The sequence below is a fragment of the Electrophorus electricus genome, chromosome 11 (assembly GCF_041902795.1).
Source record: "Electrophorus electricus isolate QZ-2024a chromosome 11, ASM4190279v1, whole genome shotgun sequence".
In the NCBI taxonomy this organism is placed as follows: Eukaryota; Metazoa; Chordata; class Actinopteri; order Gymnotiformes; family Gymnotidae; genus Electrophorus; species Electrophorus electricus.
This window is the reverse complement of record NC_137507.1, coordinates 22052878-22068491: the sequence shown is the minus strand read 5'-3', so window position 1 is coordinate 22068491 and position 15614 is coordinate 22052878. Positions and strand designations below refer to the sequence as shown.

The 15614-nt window shown below is 43.2% G+C and overlaps 1 protein-coding gene across 6 annotated transcripts in view; it reads right to left on the bottom strand.

Annotated features, from left to right (window-relative positions):
• Positions 1 to 7138: 7138 nt before the first annotated feature.
• Positions 7139 to 15614, bottom strand: part of actn4 (actinin, alpha 4) — a 32533-nt gene continuing 24057 nt past the window's right edge. For 4 of the 6 annotated variants that reach the window (XM_035527803.2, XM_035527802.2, XM_081723709.1 and 1 more), the window contains 13 exons: positions 15365 to 15457; positions 14911 to 15141; positions 14618 to 14765; positions 14263 to 14413; positions 13900 to 14008; positions 13653 to 13793; positions 13329 to 13511; positions 12760 to 12894; positions 12360 to 12539; positions 11535 to 11681; positions 10645 to 10725; positions 9577 to 9735; positions 7139 to 9388 (listed from right to left, as the gene is read on the bottom strand). In XM_035527803.2, coding sequence (XP_035383696.1) covers positions 9230 to 9388; positions 9577 to 9735; positions 10645 to 10725; positions 11535 to 11681; positions 12360 to 12539; positions 12760 to 12894; positions 13329 to 13511; positions 13653 to 13793; positions 13900 to 14008; positions 14263 to 14413; positions 14618 to 14765; positions 14911 to 15141; positions 15365 to 15457 — 1917 coding nt within the window. In that variant the 3' untranslated portion in view covers positions 7139 to 9229. Of the gene's footprint in view, positions 9389 to 9576; positions 9736 to 10168; positions 10235 to 10644; positions 10726 to 11534; positions 11682 to 12359; positions 12540 to 12759; positions 12895 to 13328; positions 13512 to 13652; positions 13794 to 13899; positions 14009 to 14262; positions 14414 to 14617; positions 14766 to 14910; positions 15142 to 15364; positions 15458 to 15614 lie in introns of all 6 variants that reach the window. The other 2 variants (XM_081723711.1, XM_081723712.1) reach the window with 1 other exon arrangement.

Sequence of the window (15614 nt, the reverse complement as noted above, 5' to 3'; positions counted from 1 at the left end):
AGATTGACATCTGGCTAAAAACATTAATAAGTCTAGCCTTTTCTCCAAATTAGAAGTGTCTTTAGTGGACCCAATGCTGTGAGAATCAAGATGTCCAATTATACATTAAAGACACTGTTTTTTTCGTTCTATCCTGTGTAGCTTTAGTGTGACTATAATCTCTTATTAGATGCATATGTAGATAATATTGTTAGAACAACCTTCTTCTGTCTATATATATAAACTCTCACAATATGATGTGGAGAAACCAGTCCATGCCTTCATTACATCTAGGATGGACACTTATTCTGGCTGTGTGGATGTTCCAGTATGTACTAAAATAAGCTTATTAGTGCTTAATCATTTGATAATATTACATATATTTTACACTGATTAGAAACTACAACTGGTGTTGCGCTGTAGTACCTGAGAGTACTCGTGTACAGTGAATTGTGATAAACTGGGATGTTGGTGCTGCCACGCTGTCTTTTTGCACACCATGATTCACAGTTGATGTTGGAGTAGAGGGATGGTGCAATGTTTGCTGCCCAAAGGCCTGTACTACCTTCTGGTTCTCCTTTTTAATTAAGCCAAAACACACAGAGAGAGAGAGAGAGAGAGAGAGAGAAATTCAAAATAGTATCGGATAGAGGTCCTTCATCAGCTGTGCATGCAATGTGCACTGTTAGCCCGCTTTTTGACAAAAAAAGCTATGTGAAAAATTGCTACAAAAATAATATGAAATAGATGTGAGCAGGAGCACAAGATCAACACACGTAGTGAGAATCCAATGGGGATAAACCGAAGGTTCCAGAAGGAAAATTTCCAGCCAGAGCATTCTTTTACAAGTATGCTTATAAAAAAACAAAAACATTCTTCCCACACAAAATAAGATGATGAAACTTTTCTTGCTGAAATCTTGCTAGTGTACAGAGTCAAAGGCAGGAGAGGGGGCAAACATTGTAAAGCTTGGATGTGTAAAAGGTGAGGTCATTTTGCTCAGGAAGAGGAGCTGTAAACAGACAGAAAGGCAGAACCGTTCTGGAGCCTCTTGGCTTGGTCAGTGTTAGTGGCTTCCACACTTTTTGATATGTTTTGGAAATTCATTTTCCCAAACTGAACACTGATGATGCAACATTTTGGCATTTCTGCATCTCAAAGATGTGGACTTATCATACAAACTGCCAATATGTAACATGCTTATTCACTGTGCAACTGAAATGAGACAACAATAAATCTCCAAAAAAAGTAGCAGTCCTTGGTTAACTCATATCAAGTGAAACCAAACACACTGCATTTCACTAGTGTCCTGGATTCATATTCATGATGATACATATAATCATGAAATACACCTAATTTGGAGATTTTTATCCTCATATTCACTTTGAAGAGAATGCAACATTTAAGTCATGAAATATGTGCACTTTGTGTTATTACTTTTGAATCACATTACTGGGTATCTCCAGTACATCTTCACAAGCCTCACTCCACCGTGGTAGACATACTATATTTTACTTTTGTACAGACTATTGAGGTATAACCTTTAATTGGTATGCCATGCATGGATGTGCTATGACTAACTAAATGTAAATGTTAAATGTTTTTTCAGGAGCCACAAATCATGTTTTCACAAACACAGCAATGATTTCACAAACACAGCTCATAGCATTGTTCTACAGTAACTGGACTAATTTTATTAATGGTTTGAGACAGTATCTCAGTTAAACATTAGTAAATCCACTATCCATGTATTATGCAGGTTTGTTTTTTGCTTAGTTTTTGTTTCCATCTTGCAAGAGAAACTAAAATTTTCATTAACTGAAAATCACACTGAATAAAGAAGAAGGAACAGGAAGGAAGAAATGTTTTATGATGGCCAGCTCTGAATTTCTCAACTATGACGCAGTGTTAACACATCCTCTCTCGACACAACTTCACCACTATGACCGCGGGTTCCAGCCAGCAATTTCCATTGCCGATTTCCTGCCTCGTGTGTGTGAAATACAGTGGTGATTACTAGGCTCGGATGTGTGGAGTACAATGATGATTGCCTGGATCAGGTGTGTAGGGTACTGTAGCAGTTACCTGCCTCAGGTGTGGAGTACTGTAGCGGTTACCTACAGGTGTGTGGAGTACAGGGGTGATGACGTGTCTCAGGTGTGTGGAGAACAGCGGTGATGAATGACCTGTCTCAGGTGTGTGGAGTGCAGTGGCGATGACCTGCTTTGGGTGTGTGGAGTACATACTGGAGTTAAGGACTGAATGATCAGAAACTTGAGCACCAATCAACATACAGCATAACGGGCCATTTGTGCAATTTGCAGTTTAATAAAAAATGGCAAGGCATGGTATAAAAACTTAACAACTTTATTCTTCAGAAATGTCCTTGCTTTTTAACCAACTGTCAATTTGAATGAACTTGCATCATAAGTGTGTTGGGTAGGTGTGCATGTGCTGGGTAAATGGTTTGCTTTAATTAGGCCTTTTCTTGCCAGATGCAGTCAAGTATGGCCTATTTTTAGCAGTTGCTGCAAAGAGCTTCCTTTCTTGCAATAAATTTTCTTCTTCATTATTTTAATGTAACAGCCATAATACATATGATTAAACTTCAGATACCAACCTTTTCTTTAAATCTTTTATAACCATGCATGTTCAACAACACACACATTCAAAATCAATGCAGTGAAAACTTAACATTCATATTACAAAAACCAAATCACCACCTGTTTATAACCTGGTTCCACACCCACACACCACATAGCTAACTTCCCATTTTTGTCCAGGAATTCACCATAATGGTGTGACGTGGGAGGTGTAGCTCTGGTGTGGCTTTGTATGAAACACAAACCATGTGGTCTTAAAAATGGGGTTCCTTCTTTTTCCCAATCTGTAGACTCATCAGGCCATTTTAGAACATTTTAACGCCAGCCAGAGTAATTACCAATTAATTAGTCCCCTCCACTAAGGCTATATAAAAATATCTGAAGATAATAATATAGTATTAGCTTGTTTGTAAATTAAACATGACCATGTAAATACACAATCCCCTAAGACAGAACAAAATTGTTTAACACACACAATATACAAGCTTACCTAATGAAACAATGTTTAACTCATGTATTTTAGTGTTTCCTTATACAGTACTAACCAGTAGGTTTATATGAAGTCATACTGAAAGCAACGTGTTGTTGGAAGACTACAGCATACTTAGTCAGAGACCAGTGACTCAGCACTCAGGACTATATATTAATATTGAAAACTCTGTTGAATAATCACTGATACAACATCCATAAAACCCTGTTCAGACAACCCTAAAACCTTTTTACCCACACAAGAGGAACCATCCTCTGAAAAAATATTTTACACAGTGAGGAATGTAGCAGCAGGGAGTGGGGATGGCTGTCCCAATGTTCTGTACTACGTTCTACATTCAGAACCCATAGCCACTACCACTGTAGGTCTTCTTGTAGAGTCATACTTCCTGTCATGCTTTATGTCATCTCTGGGGATCAGAGGTTACTGGAATGACAGGTATTTTGTAGGCATACAATAGTCCCAACAAACTATGCATTCTTTTTTCCACTATAAACATACTCAAAGCATCAAACCTTTAAACCATAAGGCTATAGGAAGCTTTATAGGAAATTTGACGTCATGGCAAGGGCCTTTCTGTATTGAGGAAAGCTGTGGCTACACTGACCACAGCATTTCAACCAAATTTATACATTTATCAGAAATTACTGTCAACACAGACTTGCACAATCCAGGGAGCATGGTCATATGAGATTAGTCTGTTGTCTTTCCAATCACAGGAAAAGAGGAAGATTACAATACTGAATGAGGATGTTCAGAGACACCAGGCAGCAGACTCACATCACTCTCACGTCCTGAGCTGCAGGAGGTTGGACCTTAAACCTCTCGGTGGTGCAGGACTGCATGACCATAAGCAGTTTTCTCCTGGATGTCGTATGGTTGACATTGAGAACATTTTGGAATTGATCAGTTACATTTCTCACACAATAAAGGTCTAGGAAAGAGTTTTAAAAAATTGCTTTTTTCACAATTGTGCATTCTGGAAAGGAATAATGCAACAAGAAGAGAATAAAAGTATAAAAGAGTATGAAAGCCATAACTCATGCATGTTCATCAGCTAGCATGTCCACCACTTAACGTTGTGTCACTTTAATGTTTCTGCCTTGGTTGTCCTTTTGCGATTCAGTTGTATGCCATCATGTCAAATCAGAGGCTTTTCATACAGTGTTTCTGTAAACAGCTGCACCACATGCAGATAACAGAGCACCAGGCCATGGGTGGGGCAGTAATGTTAGAGCCTGGAAGAAATAAACAGGATGCACTATTCCTTATTCCACTTAATGTTTCTGTCTTTATACACAAGAATACTCTTCTGTAAGACTCCTGATAATGTGTCAGTGCCAAACCTAACAGCAAAGCAGATGCCTTGTCCGGCAAAATTATTCCTGCTCCATCTGCTAGGGCCCTAAGAGGGTTTTGTGCTGTTTGGTTAGAAGCCAAAGCTGATCACTGGACAGGGCCCCAGCAAAAGGGGGAAATGGGACTGAATCCAAGAAAACTGGGGCGATTAGTGGATTTAAGGGCGTGGGAAACTCAGAGAGGGACTTTCTTATCCTGTTTTTACATCCAGCAAATGTTTTGTTCCTCATGTGACCAAGCCTAAAATGACCATCAACCAAAGATTCTCCCAGACCTCTGTGACATGGCAACCAGGTAAATCTGTCATACTCAGATAGTAAATGTTCATAATCACAATCAATGGAAACACAACCTATAGCAATACATGTTATTTGTGGGTTTGTTTATGTATGCATCTGTGTATAAGATCAAGCCTCAGTCTGCTTTTGAACTACTGGCAGACCAGAGACATTGATATGCAGTTTTGCCCTGACTGGTGTACTACCTTTATGTTTGCTTTGGCTAACTGCACTGAATGCTCCTGATAGCGTTGACCACTAAGCACTGCACTTTTCCTCCCCTGGTTTCTCACAAAGCTCCAAACTGGAATGAGAAGCATCCATTTAGTTTTGCAAAATAGGGATTTCAAAATATGGATAAAAAAAAAATAAAAAATTTGTTGTTCTGAGAATAAATGCTTCAGTCATTTGATTAACAGCATCTTGACAATTCATTTCAGATGTCTGAAAACTCCTGTTCCATCACAAGCTGATTAGTAAATTTCACTGCTCCTTGCTTGCCCCCATCTGGTGCAAGGCTTTCACAGACGTATTTCTTACAAAGGTTCACTGCGCATGTATGTGTCAGGTTTTAAGAGGTCAGGTCAGTCTGCCTCGCCCTGAGATCTGTAGTCCTGATCAACATATTTTTGAATAATCTGTTATTTGCTTTAGTCGCTCACCAAATTCAGAAAAAAATATGCAACTACACTTTCTCTGAATTAAATGGGAATTTAAACATCATCATTACAAATACAAGGACCTCAATATAGATTTATTAAAAACTGGTGCAGTAGAATAGCCAAGAACCACCACTCAACTGGCAGTGCTGCCCTGCACATTTGCAACATCTCACTAGCGATATCGCCTGTTTTATCCGGCAGCCAAGCTCTGTAATAAACCTCTGAAAAAATCATTTTGCACAATGCTGATTAAGCTGTCTAAACATTACTAATTGTGTTTAATGTAATGATGCAAGTAAACTAAACTGTATTTTGTACTTTTAAATGCAGTAAAAGTGCGTGTCCATCAAAGCGCTTATATATATATATATATATATATATATATATATATATATATATATATATATATAGAGAGAGAGAGAGAGAGAGAGAGAGAGAGAGAGAGAGAGAGAGAGAGAGAGAGATTCTGTTTCTTCTTGCTCAGGGAGCGTTAGATCGCGGTGAGCATCCAAATAACGTAACATCGCGCATATAGTCGCATCAAATGACTTGACCGTGAATCGCTAAAGCGCGGATAGCCTCACCGCGGTAAGAGCACTGGTATTATTTTTTGAAAAGCGTAACGTGCTACTTCAGCGGCCCTAAGACGACCAAGTGATGATTGGCAACGTTTCAGAGTAGGGGAGTCGTCTTGTTTTGCACGCGCTAACTAATCTTTAATCAGCGTCAGACTGTATTACCTTTCACGAGCAACTTCATGCGGGACATTGCGACGCTATTCTAAATCACGCCCTGTGAGGTCGGTAGTGGCCTGTGATTGGACAGTGAAAGCATTTCATCATCCGCGCCTTTTTTGAAAATGTAATTACCTGCTCTTCAATAAGATTAAGCGATAACGGAGAAATGGAAAGACTCGGTGCTTTTCGGTGTGGCACGTTTTCCGTATGTAAAAATGTGTCTCGCATTTACCTAGCCCAGGTGTCACGGAACTAGCTATATGAGGACGCCACCACTTCTTTACTTGAAGACGGGAAAACGGTTCTGTACTGGAGTTAAAACGCAGCTCTAAACATACAGGTCTATCTATAAAATCTTAATACTCCCTTAAAGGAAGATAAGACAAGCAAAATATGGGCTGCTTCTGCCGAAGAAAGTGAGCTGCAGTAGCCTGTGCTACAGGAATGTCTATTCCTGAGCTTCATGATTTGCTGAACCATCTTAATTTGCTACATCAAATGTTCGCTACTGTAACCTGAACCTAGCTACTTATTAAAACGTTCATAATTAATTAATGCAGAACATTTTAAAAAATAAATTAGTGGTTTTTGTCTTCATGGAGAAAAACGTTTTGGAATATTTGAAAGTAGGCCTAACAAGTAAATTCATGTCTCGTCTCCATTCTAATACAGTAATTTATGTAAAGTAACTTGGGGATCTTTGATTGCATCCGTAGAATTTAGTAACCCTAAAAGATAAAGGTCGTATTATCCTAATGACTTACAATTGAAGGTCTTGCATTCACGCGCAATAATTTAACTTATGCAATTTATTTCTATTTATCATATTGAACATTATCAAACATCTTCTTTTGACCATTTTCTCGGTCTTAAATGTCTCTCGTGTGCTCAGTACAGCATCGAGTCCGTGCGACGGGCACACGTGGACCGTAGAGCTACAGGGCAGAAGACAAACCGCATATACGCTCTCACCGAACGGACCTCGACGCATACTAAAAAGAGCAAACAAAACCAAACCCTCAAATGGTAGTATTTTATAAGGAAACTTTATGTGTGCATGTGAAATTCACTTCATTTCGAGACAGAAAGCAGTTTCCAGTACAGCAGATAAGGTTTGATATTAAAGAGTACAAAAAAGAACAAAATCACAATTCCAAATGCTTCTCTCAACCTGGCAGAATAAAGAGCACGCTTTTGGTCCAAGCCTCTTCAACTGTTCTTAAATTCATGCTGCTCATCTTAACTCCATGCCACTTACCCATCCCCTGCTAATCCTGATTTTTTTTTCTACCAACCTTCACTTTATTTAACAAATATTTACTGAACATTTTAACTTACAATCTAATTCACCCATTCTTTTCAAAGCACGGTTGATGTCGGATATGATTGCATAGATCGTTAGACAGTAAATTCTTTTTAATTAAGACATAATGGAAGGTTAATTATTAGACTGCTCTACCCCAACACCCACCCTTGGTTTTGCAGCTCCTTGCCCTTCCCAGCTAGAGGAAACAATTGAGAAAGAAATGAGACAGACACACACAGTCAGAGAGAGAGCACGCGCACGTGAGTGTGAGAGAAGAGGGAGAGCGCGCGAGGGGAGCGAGAGAGCCACTGTCAGGGACGTTATAGATTTGTTTCTGCTATCAATAATTTTATTTATTTATTTTTTTACCCAAACAGGTGAGGGTAAAGCAGTATAGTACAGCAATGCCCGCTGTCATCTGTTCATGCCTAGGAATACGAAGAAGTTTAAAATTAAATCATAGACATGTTTGCCTATGCCGAACTATTACAAATATTTATTCATTGATCTGTTGGGAAAACACACACATTATATATAATTTTGTTCAGTCTTGGAGGCAATAAGTTCTAACTATAAGCGGTAGATAGGCCTTGTGCTGTATTTGCAGTTCCACACATCAAGCCCAAAGACGGGACTAAATTCTGCAAGTGTGCTTTTGCAAACCCATCCACAGCACTGTGCACGAGTGAACCTCCTATTTTCCCCCCGCTCTTCCACTGCTGTATTCTCTTATATGATAACTCTGAAGCCCCGTGTCTTTGCTGGGGCAAATTAAACTGCTTTGTGTACTGGAAAAATAAGTATGTACAGCAAGAAACCCACCAACTCATAATTGCTGGAAGAAGAACAACAAAAAAATATATATAAGAGTAGAAAGGGGGAAAGCTGAGGTTGGACAACAGAGTTTCACTCATCCAGCAATATGTAGCCAGAGGATGGACTTCACATCTTTCCCTCGTCAACCCTCTTCTATCAAGGCAAAGCCTCTCAATCTAACAAACAGTCTCAGCCCTCCCCATGAACCTCCCCTCCCCTACATAACAATAACAAAATCAAAACAGCATGTAAAATTAGAATAGCTTGTGCCCTTGTCCCTGGCTTGGAGGGTGAAGTGTACATGGGTACTGGGGTCTGGGACCAAAGCAAAAACCCAGATTCTATAAAGCACCACCTCCCACGATGAATGTGCATCTTAAATCACTGTCAACTCTGACTTATTACTGACCTGATTTGCTCAAGGGCAGATCATTCATTCACTTCCTATGATTCTGCTGGTGAGAAATCTCAAACTAATTATATCTAATATAAATGAATGATTTATTAGTTTTTTCAAGGATTACAGGGGAGAAAGTCAGCAAGCGTGTGAGCTTGTAAGAATCGGAGCCAAGCCATCTAATATCCCACACTGAGCTCCTCCCCTCCCCACCCTGACAGTCCATACCCACCAATCATGAGTGACAGCCTCCAACACCTATACTGATGCTCCCTCCTGCAGTTGTGGCAAGCTTCATCAGGTAAAAGCCCCACCAACATGAACATACCACCCCCCCCCCCCCCCCAAAAAAAACAAAAACATTTCCTGTCCCTGCCCCTCGGATGTGCTTTAAAGTTCCGTTTCCAACACTTAAATCTCCACCCTTTTTCCCTCCCATCATAAGTGCTGCCCTCAGTACAGACTGGACGGGTGAAAGCAGGCCAGGGTCAAGCTGGATTGGGGGCGCTCTCACCTATCCAGTCTGTTAGGAGATCAGCACATTATGCAGGAGAGAGGCTGGGAGAGAGCAACTCTCCTAGGCAGAGGGCTGGAGGTGGCCCTTATAGGTCACTCTCCCCATAGAGGGCGGTGGAGAAGGACATGTAGTCGAGGGCGCCGGGCACGGTGTCGGGTCCAGAGTAGGGAGCCATGCGGGCAATGCAGTACTCCGCCTGATCTGGCGGCAGCTCCCGCCTTAGCTCCTCTGCCGTGATGTAGTTCTAGGGGGAACAACATACAAAGGTTTGCCTTTGCTCAGAAGGGTATGTAAAATGAGAAGACATCTGTCTTTACTTCTAGAGTGTGTACTGTATTATAACTAAACATTTGGAATGGAGATGCCTAGTCATCAAAATTCAGAGAAACTCACACCCACTGACCAGACATGCCCACCAATAGACAAACTTACTTTGTCTCCAGCCAGGATCTTGAAAGAAGCAATGACTTGGTCTGCGGTGTCCGTGTCTGTTGTTTCCCGTGACATGAAGTCGATAAAGGCCTGGAAGGTCACAGCGCCGCTGTTGTTGGGGTCAACAATGCCCATGATGCGAGCAAACTCAGCATCGCCCTGGAAACAAGGTTCAGGAGGTTAACCCAATCCAGTGCTCAGAAGGTCACCAAGAGTACAGCAATACATGCAGCTTTGGAATAAAAATTATATACTGTGCCATGTCTAGAGATAGTAAAAATTATTTAAAACTACATCTAAACATTCTAATTTTTGCATGTAGTGGCTGATAAATTTGTATCTACATAAGCAATAAGAATTAAATTAGTAATTTAAATAATTTAATTATTCTAGTGTAAGGCACCGCATTACAGACAAACACAATAACTGAATAAAACAGTTAAGGGGGACAAGAGCATTTAGTAGGAGAACAAGAAAGCATGAAAGACAGAACAGTGCTTGAAAAAGAGAACAAAAAGAAAGACGTGAAAGGACAAGAGAAAGGAAAAGAAGGAAAAAAGTGAAAAAGCGCGAGGGCGAGCGAGCGCAGTACCAGGCTGTTCCCAGTGGAAATGAGCAGTGCGCGGAAATCGTCTGAATCCATGATCCCTGTGCGCTTCTGTACCCCAGGAGGATGAAGGGATGACAGAAGGAGGTGAAAGAAATGAGAGGATGCAGCCAGGGCAGAGGAGGAGACGAGGAAGAGGAGGAGATTGGTGTAGGCCAAGCAGTTCAGACGCAACAGTAACGGCAGCGTGTGAGCATGTTACGAGAGAGCAAAGGGTATGGATGTTGAGGTTTGGACAGCATAAAAACCAGCAACAAACGAAAACAGCATTAACAGAAACGTCACTTATCGAGCGACCATTTCAGCTGGTCAGCAGAGGGTGCTGCGGGATGTGCTAGCGTTGGGGGGGGGGGGGGGGGGGGCACGTGAGCAAACGAGCAAACGTATGAGGCCGCGTGCACTCGAGACGACAGCCCGAAGCTGAGCGATGGAAACCCACTTCTCTCCCGCTGACCTCATACCTGCTTGTCATTCTCCACGTCGTAACCAAGGCTGATCAAACAGGCCTTGAACTCCTCGGCCATTAAGGTGCCGCTGTGATCCTGCAGTCGGCCAATCACATGAGAGATCACGTGGGGCGGAGCAGACAGAACATGCGGTGTGTGATATGGATGAAGGTGAGCGGGACCATGGCACCACAGCACCATGGCATGCATGGGATGGAGGCAGGACCATAACAGAAAGGGGTGGAGACAAACAAACATGACAGATGTCAAAACAAAACCCAACATGATGGAACACAAGTGACATGGTCAATGGAACACCCTTATTATGCAGTGATTGAAATAAATTGTCAGAAACCATATAAAGAACATGCAATGCAATAAGTTAGACTAACATACTAAGTCTTGTTGAGTGACCATAAATTTGGTTTCCCTATTCCTCTGCACTCTGTAGAACAATTCAACTGGAAGACTATGTGTCTGAAAATTAAAACGTTGACTGATGAAACCAGTGACTCCATCAAATGATAGTGATGCTTGGAGATGACAGAAGAACGGCTGAGATGGCAAACGACTGAGACGAAGGCAATCATTCAGCCCAACCTTGAGCATAAACGATCATTTCCCCAGCAATAACCCCTGATGAACTGTGGTGTGCTTTAATATGGAACCCCTCCCCCTCCCAGGTCATCACCCGACACATCTGGGGCAGAACCATGAAAAAATAATTGTCGTCAACAACAAACAACAAGCCCTGCATGCCGAACTGAGCAACCGGGGCTTCAGTCTGGTGCGCCTCTCGGTATATATGCAAGGGTTTTGGGTTTTTTTTGGACACAGAGCGAGGTGAGTGAGGGCACGGGTGTAGGTGTGGCTGTGGGCACGGGTGTAGGGGAGGGGCCCCTGACCTTGTCGAAGTGGTTGAAGGAGGTGCGGTACTCGTGCAGCTGCTCCTGACTGATGCCCTTGGCGTCGCGCGTCAGGATCTGGTTCTCGATCTCATTGATGGTGCGGGCAATGGTGGTGAGGAGCTGCTCCCAGCCCACACGCAGGTGCTGGGTGGGGTAAGGAGAGAGAGAGAGAGAGAGAGAGAGTGAGTGAGAATAAGAACACGAGTATGCTATAATGTACTACTACTACCACCTTGTTGGCTGCTATCTTCATATTTAACATTAAACAAGATCGTTAGTACCAAACGCTGCACATGGTGCTGCTTCAGACTCTTGCGCTGATCCATATTTATTTGGCCACATCAATGTGCCAATTTGTAAGATCCTTTACAGAACTGTCATCAGACACGTGCCCTTGGCGAGACTGCCAGTTTGCATATGTTTGCATCAGTACTGTAGAAATGATTAATGAATGATAAATCACGTAGCTATGAATGTGCCAGTCCTGGTAAACACACCACACTTGCAGTAATGTTCTTCCATTCTCTCATATAAAAAAAAATCTAATGATTTCACTGACTTCCCAGTTAGACGGTGTTATATTATTTGTATCATATTAAGTATTCCCCTTCTTTATTCAGTTCTAATCACTTCTTTTTTTGGAACTCCTTTAGTCAATCCCATGCCAGTAGGTAAATGTTCTGTGCGGGTACCTGCTGTGTACCCACATGCCATTACATGTACCGCTAAAGCTCCCTTTAACACCATGGACACACCTAAAACCCATACTAGCAAAGTAGAACTCTACAGCACATACTGCTCACTGTGAGCCTGTGTGTGTACCTCCATGGTATAGGCTGTGTATTTGTTGTCGAAGATGAGTGCCTCCTGGATGAGCTGGTGGTTGCCCTCCAGCTGGTCAATGTTGGGTTTGTACTCGATGATGCTCTGCTCATACTGACGCAGGTGGGTCAGCTGATCTTCTAGGGTCCCGTTCATCTCAATGGATATCCGGCCAATCTCCTACACACACACACATACACACACACCTTAATAAACATACACAGAACGTGAGCTTACCATTATGTGTATGACATCCTTCCCTTGAGCCTTTTGTTTTCAAAAGTTAAAAACCCCAGCGATAATTATGTGAACTCTATCCTTTTCTGTAAATTCCGCCATCTTATTCGATAAATGAGAGACAGTGCAAAACTGAGACCAAGAACAAATCTGTTCATTGTACCTCCATCTTGTTCTGGATCCAGGGCCCGACCATGTTGGCCTGGGTGGCAAACTGACGTCGGAGGTGATCATTAGACTGTTGGCGGCTCAGCTCCTCCTGCAGGGCCTGGTCCCGCTGGGGAACCAGCTTCTGCACCTGCACATAGCAACCACAAGGGGGGGGGGGCACCACACTCAACTTCAGATCACCAAGACTGCAACCTTTGCTGATGCACGTGTTGATGGCAGGGGAAATGTGACGGAATATTGATTTAACTAGTGCATTTTACCAAAAGGAAATTTTAAAATATAGACTGCACAAGCAAAACACAATAAAGAAGTTTGAAGAGGTACATACAACACACTCACCATAGTCCTACACTTTACTGTAAAAGCATCTGGGTGAGGTGAAGTAGTAGATAAAACTAACATCTGATTAATCTCAATATCCAGAGATTAATCAATATATCAAACATGCAAATCAGATACTAAAAAGAAGGCCAGGGGAAGAATCTTCTGAGAGAACAGCAATTGTCCAGTGAACTTGACAGATTTAGTACATTTGCGAAAAGTGTTGTGACTGGACAGTACCTTGTCCCACTTGCTGTCGATACTGCTCGGGGTGATGGTGGTGTAGGGGTTGGTGCCGGCCAGCTTGATGCCGTTGTACTGCGCGATCTTCTGCACCTCAGCCTGGATGGCCTGGATGGCCTCCCGCTCCTTATTGGCTTCCGGGAGCGTAGCCTTGAACTGCTCATGGGCCGTGATCAGACCCTGAGCCCAGAGAGAAAAGGCAAGAAAAAGACGAGTTGTTGATTGCCGTCATCAGCTGAACTGGACGCTGATTGGGCGAGCCCGCTTTCGAACCGTGAGCGGAGCACGGCGTACCGAGGAACCGCGCTAGTCCTTTCCTACCTGAATCTCCTCGATGTTGTGCACTATGAACATGTCCTGCAGGTCTTCCATGGCACCCTCCATCCAGTTGTTGAATGGTGCCGCCCTCTTCGCGTACTCGAGGTATAGCTCATCGATGGACTCCAGCTGTTTCTCTGTCCTCTGCGGTGCGCGTGCACACACACACAAATGACATAAGGGAGCTTGTGAAAGTGTGTGCGTGAGGGCTAGAATCCGTGTCGCATAAATCACGAGGGCGTGTGCGTACCTCCAGAGACTCACGGCGGCTCTGGGTCAGGGCGCCCAGGGTGTCCCACTGCTCACAGATCTTCTGGCAGCGAGCATTCACATTTGGTGAGTCGTAGTAGTCCAGCTCGCTGCAACACACACACACACACACACACACACACACACACACACACACACACACACACACACACACACACACACACACACACACACACACACACACACACACACACACACACACACACACACACACACACACACAGAAAGAGGGAGCATGTCACCTATGTTATTCTACAACACCCCCACCCCCCCAAGAAAAGTAAACTCGTCTCAGAGTGATCCAGTGTTCGCGCCCCCCCCCTGCTGTCAGAGCATATCATACTTGAGCTCCTGGGCAATGGCGGCTATCTGCTCCACACGGTCCTGGTGAGCAGCCAGGTCACTCTCGAAGGCTTCGTGTTTTTTCAGCAAGGCTTTGGTCTCAGAGAGGCTCGTCGTCTCATAGTCCTTCTGGGTGAGCATCGCTTCCTTACCTATAAACCCCAACGTGGTCCAGATAAATGGGCTCTTTATGGGACGCTAGACTCGTTCTGGTGCTAGCCAGACTACAGGATGAAAGCTAAACAAAACTGGGTGCATTTCTGATTGAATGTCCGTGCCAAAGTCATCTTAGTTGCAAGACATTTTCACAGTTAGTTATGATTTTGAAGATGAAAGAAATGTGTAGCCTAGATTACCATCGGTCCAGCCCTCGTGGATTGTGGCTTTCTGACGGAATTTTTCAGCAAGGTGATCAAGTCTTTCCAGACGGCGAATCTCATTAAGTAGCCACTCCTCATAGCCTTTCTCTGCCCCCTCCAGATTATGCCACGCCCCATTGATGTCCTAAGAAATGGTGGGGGGTGGTAAGCATTATAATTAAAAGAACCTTGGTGGTCTTGTTAAACTTGGTATTCTGATCAGGAGTCATCGTGCTGTAGTCTTACACACAGGGCTCTTACACACAGAGCTCTGGCACGTGTGTTCGTACCGAAACCATGCGTCCTTCGGAGGGCATGAAGGCGGGCCTGTTGCTGAGCCTCAGCTTTGTCTGCAGCGTGTTGAAGTTGATCTCCAGTTGGCACTTCTCCTGCACCTTGGGCGGCTTGTGTACACGGCGATAGCCGCGGAAGTCTTCCAGCTTCTGCTGCATCTCAGCCATGGTCTTCTCTGGGATGCGGTTCTCCAGCCAGGGGATCGTCCTGCGTATCCACTCCAGCAACTAGACACGCACGCGCATACACACAATAAGATTCCAATAAGAATATCATTAAAGAAATACTGGCCAAGTTGATAAATTATTTATTAACATACCCGACATTACAACGGTCAAAATCTATTAAGATACTGCATCTTTAGAAACATCCAATGAGCGAGTGAGTGAGAGAGATATACACAATAGACAGGTTGGAACAGACAGACCGACCGACCCATACACTACTCACATCGCTGGCCAGTTTCTCATAGTCCTCCATCAGGTGCTCATTCTCCTGATTGACTGCAAGCACCTTGCAGATCCGATTGGCTGCTGTCTCCGCCTATCACAGCACAGGACAGTCAATGCCAAGAATACGATTTCGTAGTCAAATGACCTCAAGATGCTTCAGTAACCTGTATGCAGGACGGCTAAAACACCTCCAGGTATTGCTATAAAGCATCACTAATTACTCTCTGCCAATTGCCTGCTAATTGCAA